General features: G+C 44.6%; 1 protein-coding gene across 1 annotated transcript in view; it reads right to left on the bottom strand.

The window, feature by feature from the left end:
- Positions 1-1,086: 1,086 nt before the first annotated feature.
- The window catches only part of ptgfr (prostaglandin F receptor (FP)), a 50,692-nt gene continuing 43,536 nt past the window's right edge, over positions 1,087-8,242 (bottom strand). The window contains exon 3 of the mRNA XM_063065059.1: positions 1,087-1,550. Coding sequence (XP_062921129.1) covers positions 1,254-1,550 — 297 coding nt within the window. The 3' untranslated portion in view covers positions 1,087-1,253. The remainder of the gene's footprint in view (positions 1,551-8,242) is intronic.

Genomic DNA, 8,242 nt, shown 5'->3' with positions numbered 1-8,242 from the left:
AAAGGCAATTCCTCAAAAAGGCAGCATCCACCATTAAGGGCCTTCATCACCCAGGACATGCCCTCTTCCCAATGCTCCCATCAAGGAGCCTGAAGACTCACACTCAATGTTTTAGGAACAGCTTCCTCTCCTCCACCATCAGATTTATGAATAGATAATGAACACATGCATGGTACCTCAATATTTTTTCTCTTTTTTTTGCTGTCTTTTTGCTCTAATTATTTATTTTTTTTTAAATTACAATCTATTTCATATTGTAATTTAAATTTTTATTATTATGTATTTCACTGTACGGCTTCTGAAAAAACAACAAATTTCAAAACATATGTCCGTGAAATCAAATCTGATTCTAAGAAAGATGATCGCCAAATGGATATTAAGGGCTATGTCAAAGTAGGCTGAGATATCAGGAGTTGATCTGCATTATACAAGTTGTCAATTTAAGCGTCTAAGGTGGAGAATTATAAATATTTGAAAGACTGAAGATTTGAAAGTTAAGGGGAACTGGCAAGGAATAGGAATCAGAGGTGGAGATATTGGGCTGTCTCCATAGCTCCATAACATCTTATCTAATCACTGAAAACAAATGGAAGAGATCTCCTTGTGGTATATGAAGAAGAGGAGGCTGTTCTCTCGGTGTCTCGGCCAATGCTCCTCCTCGAACCAGAATCATTAAGACAGCCTGGTCCACTGGTCAGTCACACTTGTGATCGCTCTCCAGGAGACCCGAGTTCATCCATGGAGCAGAGCCTCACATCAGGAGTTTTCCATTGTCTGAGAAGTTTTTCTGCATGTGCAATCATTTTTCTTCCTTGACAAATTAACAATGATACTTCAAGGCTTCTACAGTCCTGCCACCAGGGCAGAGGTGCTCAAGTGTTAATTCAAAACATAACCAAAGAAAGCCCTTATATGTGTCAATATACAGTTTGTAGCTCCTAATCATGCTCCTTCACTACCAAATAATAAATGGCTGCATCCCTTCCTAGGTTCCATCTCGGCACATGTCCCATTCATGATGTGGACCATTTAGAAGACATGAATCATCATTCATTGCTAATGGCTGATATCACTCCAGTTTCTGATTCCTCCATCCAATTCAAACCATGACCAAAGCTGGAGATCCATGGACAAAAACCTTCAAAGGGATTTTAGTGCAAAGCAGGACTTTAAGAGTGAGATTGGACTATTTCACGTGTCCCATAGGGCCTACTAGCTAAGGCTTACAAAGCCTTGATATAAGTCAGTCAGCGTCATTGCCCTGCTTGGTTTATTCGTGACTGTCTTCTCGCAACGGTCAGTGACAGGTCCATTGCGGCTATCATGACTGAGCTTTGGATGGTGCTGCAGCGCCACCTGTGCAGCTGGTCGGCATTCTTTCCCAAACACAGCTGAACCACCTTGCAAACCCGTCTCAGCACTGCTCTCCGGAGCAGGATGTACACCCAGGGGTCCAGGATCTGATTCCAAGCAGCCATCCGAACGCCCATCAGCAGCCACGTTTCCGACTTGGGGCCCGCGTACAAGCTTCCTATCATCGCCATGGTTACCTGAATGATAAAGATAAAGAAAAAGCTTAGCCTTATTGTCACATGTGCACCAAAACTTCGAAACCTGCAAAAGAAAAAGTGCTGTTTGCATCGCTGACAAGCACAGTCTGAGATTATGCTGGGGGCACCCTGCAAGCATCTCCATGTCTCCAGTGCCAACATAACATGCCCACAGTGTATTAACCCTAACCTGTACGTCCTTGACATTTATTTTATGCATTTATTTATTTAGAGATACACTGCCGAACTGGCACTCCCATCCCAACAAGCCACACTGACCAGCAACCCAGCTATTTAACACTAGTCTAATCACAGGACAATTTACAATGACCAGTTAACCCACTAACCGTTACATCTTCGCGCTGTGGAAGGAAACTGGAGAACTTGGAGGAAACCCATGCAGCCACGGCGAGAACACACAAAACTCCTTACAGACTGCAGCAGGAACTTGAACTCATGCCACTGGGGCTGCGAAGTGTAACGCCAACTGCTATTCCACCATGCCGCCCGATGAAAAAGGAAAAGAAAGACATGGAAATAAAGTCATTTACCGCTGAGCAACTTCAAGTCCCTGGCTCTCACTATCTCTAAGGATCTATCCTGGACCCAACATATTGATGCAATTACAAAAGCAGCAATATTACTTCATCAGGAGTTTGAGGAGATTTGGTATGTCACCAAAGATGCTCACAAATTTCTACAGATGTACCGTGGAGAGCATTTTGTGTGCTGCATCAACGTCTGGTATAGGAGGGGGAGCCGGTGGGGGGCTAGTGCACTGGATCAAAATTAGCTCCAGAAATTTGTAAACTCAGTCAGCTCCAACATGGGCACTAGCATCCGTAGTATCCAGGACATCTTAGAGAACACAGAAACATTGAAAACCTACAGCACAATACAGGTCCTTCGGCCCACAAAGCTGAGCCGAACATGTTCCTACCTAAGAAATACCTAGGCCTTACCCATAGCCCTCTATTTTTCTAAGCTCCATGTAGCTATCCAGGAGTCTCTTAAAAGACCCCATCGTTTCCGCCTCCACCACCGCCGCCGGCAGCCCATTCCACGCACTCACCACTCTCTGCGTAAAAAAACTTACCCCTGACATCTCCTCTGTACCTGCTTCCAAGCACCTTAAAACGATGCCCTCTCATGTTAGCCATTTCAGCCCTGGGAAAAAGCCTCTGATTATCCACACGATCAATGCCTCTCATTATCTTGTACACCTCAATCAGGTCACCTCTCATCCTCCATCACTCCAAGGAAAAAAGGCCGAGTTCACTCAGCCTATTCTCATAAGGCATGCTCCCCAATCCGGGCAACATCCTTGTATATCTCCTCTGCACCCCTTCTATGGTTTCCACGTCCTTCCTGTAGTGAGGCGACCAGAACTGAGCACAGTACCCCAAGTGGGGTCTGACCAGGGTCCTATATGGCTGCAACATTACTTCTTGGCTCTTAAACTCAATCCCACGATTGATGAAGGCCAATGCACTGTATGCCTTCTTAACCACAGAGTCAACATGCGTAGCAGCTTTGAGTGTCCTATGGACTCGGACCCCAAGATCCCTCTGATCCTCCACGCTGCCAAGAGCCTTACCATTAATGCTATATCATATTTGACCTACCAAAATGAACCACCTCACATTTAAGCAACGCATATCAAAGTTGCTGGTGAACGCAGCAGGTCAGGCAGCATCTCTAGGAAGAGGTACAGTCGACGTTTCAGGCCGAGACCCTTCGTCAGGATTTGTTGCTTGAATTTCCAGCATCTGCAGAATTCCTGTTGTTTGCACCTCACATTTATCTGGGTTGAACTCCATCTGCCACTTCTCAGCCCAGTTTTGCATCCTATCAATGTCCCGTTGTAACCTCTGACAGCCCTCCATACTATCCAGAACACCCCCAACCTTTGTGTCATCAGCAAATTTACTAACCCATCCCTCCACTTCCTCATCCAGGTCATTTATAAAAATCACAAAGAGTAAGGGTCCCAGAATAGATCCCTGAGGCACACCATTGGTCACTGACCTCCATGCAGAATATGACCCGTCTACAACCACTCTTTGCCTTCTGTGAGCAAGCCAATTCTGGATCCACAAAGCAATGTCCCCTTGGATCCCATGCCTCCTTACTTTCTCAGTAAGCCTTGCATGGGGTACCATGCTAAAATCCATTAACACTACATCTACGGCTCTACCTTCCTCAATGTGTTTAGTGACATCCTCAAAAAATTCAATCAGGCTCATAAGGCACGACCTGCCTTTGATAAAGCCATGCTGTCTATTCCTAATCATGTTATGTCTCTCCAAATGTTCAAAAATCCTGCCTCTCAGGATCTTCTCCATCAACCTACCATTCACTGAAACAAGACTCACTGGTCTATAATTTCCCGGGCTATCTCTACTCCCCTTCCTGAATAAGGGAACAACATCCGCAACCCTCCAATTCTCCAGAACCCCTCCCGTCCCCATTGATGATGCAAAGATCATCGCCAGAGGCTCAGCAATCCCCTCCCTTGCTTCAAGAAGCAATGCCTCAAAATGGCAGCATCCATTATTAAGGGTCCCCATCAACCAGGTCATGCCTTGTTCTCATCGCTACCATCAGGAAAGAGGCACACACTCAATGATTCAGGAACAGCTTCTTCCCCTCTGCCATCAGATTTCTGAATGGACAATGAACCCATGAACGCTATCTCACTACATCTTTATTTCTATTTTTACACTACACATTTATTTAATTCTTTAATATATATACACTTACTGCAATTCACAGTTTTCCTCTATTATTGTGTATTGCATTGTGCTGCTGCTGCAAAGACAACAAATTTCATGCCATATGCCAGTGATATTAAATCTGATTCTGATTATCAATATTCTGCTGAGTATCCAAAATGAAGGGATCAGTAGAGGGGAGGAGTAAGGGGATTGGTTGTCTTCCGTCTAAGTTCATTCTTGTGCTGGTGGACGATGTTTAAAATTGTCTTTTTTTGTAATTTATAGTCATAGTCATAGTCAAACTTTATTAATCCCGGGGGAAATTGGTTTTCGTTACAGTTGCTCCATAAATAATAAATAGTAATAAACCATAAATAGTTAAATAGTAATATGGAAATTATGCCAGGAAATAAGTCCAGGACCAGCCTATTGGCTCAGAGTGTCTGACCCTCCAATGGAGGAGTTGTAAAGTTTGATGGCCACAGGCAGGAATGACTTCCTATGACGCTCTGCGTTGCATCTCGGTGGAATGAGTCTCTGGCTGAATGTACTCCTGTGCCCACCCAGTACATTATGTAGTGGATGGGAGACATTGACCAAGATGGCATGCAACTTAGACAGCATCCTCTTTTCAGACACCACTGTCAGAGAGTCCAGTTCCATCCCCACAACATCATTGGCCTTACGAATGAGTTTGTTGATTCTGTTGGTGTCTGCTACCCTCAGCATGCTGCCCCAGCACACAACAGCAAACATGATCGCACTGGCCACCACAGACTCGTAGAACATCCTCAGCATCGTCCGGCAGATGTTAAAGGACTTCAGTCTCCTCAGGAAATAGAGACGGCTCTGACCCTTCTTGTAGACAGCCTCAGTGTTCTTTGACCAGTCCAATTTATTGTCAATTCGTATCCCCAGGTATTTGTAATCCTCCACCATGTCCACACTGACCCCCTGGATGGAAACAGGGGTCACCGGTACCTTAGTTCTCCTCAGTTCTGCTTGCTTATACACTCAATGGCCACTCTTGTAGCTGCAGGAGTCTACCTAATAAGGTGACTACAGGGGTGGAAACCGGTGCAGTCTGCTGCTACTGTAGCCCATCCACTTCAACATTCGATGTGTTGTACATTCAGAGATGCTCTTCTGCACACCACTGTTGTAACACACCGTTATTTGCGTTAGTGTCACCTTCTGTCAGTTTGAACCAGTCTGGCCATTCTCCTCTGACCTCTCTCATTAACAAGGCATTACATAGAAACATAGAAAACCTACAGCACAACACAAGCCCTTCAGCCCACAAAACTGTGCCGAACGTGTCCTTACCTGAGAAATTACCCAGGGTTACCCATAGCCCTCTATTTTTCTAAGCTCCATGTACCTGTCCAGGAGTCTCCTAAAAGACCCTATCGTACCCGCCTCCACCACCGTCACTGGCAGCCCATTCCACGCACTCACCACTCTGCGTAAAAAAACCTAATGGATGTTTTTTTTTTGTTTTTTGCCCCATTTTCCGTAAACTCTAGAGACTGCTGTGCATGAAAATCCCAGCAGATCAGCAGTTTTTGAGATACTCAACCCACCCCATCTGGCACCAACAGTCATTCCAAAGTCATTTAGATCACTTTCCCTCCTCATTCTGATGCTTGGTCTGAACAACAACTGAACTTCTTGACCAGCAGTCCCCAACCACCGGGCCGTGGACCGGTACCGGGCCGCAAAGCATGCGCTACCGGGCCGCGAGGAAACGATATGATTTGGCGATATGAGTCAGCTGCACCTTCCCTCATTCCCCGTCACGCCCACTGTTGAGCTTGAACACATGCGAGGTCGTTACCCGCATGTCATCCATGTCAGCGCGAGAAGGGGATCAACTGCTCAAGCTTGCAAATAACAGCGGGCTGAAAAGTTTGTTTGATATAACATCTCTGCCGGCATTCTGGATCAAAGTCAAGGCTAAATATCCTGAGACAGACACGAAAGCACTGAAAACGTTGCTTTCATTTCCAACATTCTTCTGCGATATTGTCAATATTAAATCGCTCCGCAGTGCAAAAAGGGTTGGGGACCCCTGTTCTTGACCATGTCTGCATTGCTGCCACTTGATTGGCTGATTAGATATTTGCATTAACGAGGTGTACCTATTCAAGCAGGTACTGAGTGCACCTTTACACGTATTAAAAACTGTAGCTGTGTGTTGGGCAGGGCGCAACACGCAACAAAAACAACATTCAACATTTATAAAGAATAAAGGATTATATAAAAATAAAGTTAGAAGTTAAAGTATGAACGTGGAATAAAATGTGCATAAATACATAACTTCCAGCAGGTATTCACAATGTAAATTGCATTATAAAACGTGGTTTAAAGTGCTTAAGGTGCAGGGTGGCGACGGGGGTAATAGGTAGAGTGGACTGGGTGGTCTGACTATAATTGGTTGATCAGATTCACTGCCCGGGGGAAGAAAAGTTTAAGTAAGGTGGTGCGAAGTTTGTGTTTTAATACCCCTATAGTGCTTTCCAGCAGGGAGGCTTTGGAAAAGCCAGCTTCCATGGTGGGTAGCATCTGTCCTGCCCACCTCTTGTACGTCCAGGATGTGTACAAGCCCCATAGTCTGCAGCCAATGATCTTTTCTGCTGGCCTGTCAGCTCACTGTAGTTTCTGATATCGTGAGAGGGTGTTGCACCAAATCAGACAGTCATGGCTGTTGTGTGGATGCTCTCAGTATTGACATTGCACCAGGCAGAATTTTAAATAACTGGCTCGAGAAGTACATCCTTTGCCGAGCCTTTTTTTTTAGTGAAGGGGATATGGTTCTCCCATGTGTCGTCCTGCAAAATAATGGTAGCCAGGAGCATGAATGATACACTGAGATGACCAGGCAGTGCTGTTATCCAATCAGATGACTCAGAACTCATCCAATTCATTCACGTGATTGGACTGTTCAGTAGAACCAATGCAGTATACTCACTCCAATATGAAAACGAATGTTTATTTTATTTAGAGGTACAACACAGAATAGGCCCTTCACACCGCACCACTCAGCAACTCACCAAATTAACCCTGGCCTATCATGGGACAATTTACAATGGCCAATTAACCTACTAACTGGTACATTTCTGGACCGTGGGAGAAAATCTGAGCGCCCTCGTGCACACAGGAAGGAACGCACAAACTTGTTTACTCAGGACACCAGAGTTCAACTCCGAACTCCGATACCTCTCGCCAGCTATAATGATGTCACGCTAACCGCTAACGCTCCCATGGGGCCCAAATATGCCATCAGCTTTTGAGGCAACACAAAATAGCCTTAGACTTATAGACCACATTGGATTAAAAATGTAGAACATTAAATTTAACATTTCACTCTGAGATGAAATAAACAAGTCTCATAGGTTGGAGAACAGGACTCACCTGCACTTAAAAATACACAATTAAGTATAATAAAGGCATTAGCATTTTTTGTAACCTATTCCACACCCTATAACATGACAAAAGTTACACATCTTGCAATTCAGGTTCTGTGTGAAGCCCAAAGTTACTTTGGTCTACTATTGACAATCAGACTTGGGTGTTGCCACCTTAAAAGGCTTGTTAGAACCTCCAGCTTTGGTCATACCACTGCATAGCTCACCAAATACCTCCAAGCATAGTTCAATGAAAAATTATGCCGCATACATAGTAAGTTTTTACTCTGGCATAAAGTCATAGAGACATACAGAATAGAAATGTGCCATTCAGCCCAAAACATCCCTGCCCATTTTTGCCCAATCAATGCTAATCCTATTTCCCTGCACTAGGACAATTTCCTACACCTTACCAATGTAAAGAAATTCATAAAGCACAGAGACAAGCCCTTTGGCCAAGCTGGTCTATACCAACTAAGACACCCATCTAGGCAAATCCTATTTGTCCATAATTGTCCCATTTACCTCTAGACCAGGGTTTCTCATCCGGCATTCCATGGGATCCTAG

Source organism: Mobula hypostoma, chromosome 12, assembly GCF_963921235.1.
Source record: "Mobula hypostoma chromosome 12, sMobHyp1.1, whole genome shotgun sequence".
In the NCBI taxonomy this organism is placed as follows: domain Eukaryota; kingdom Metazoa; phylum Chordata; class Chondrichthyes; order Myliobatiformes; family Myliobatidae; genus Mobula; species Mobula hypostoma.
The sequence above is the reverse complement of the archived record's forward strand: the minus strand, read 5'-3'. Positions and strand labels throughout refer to the sequence as shown.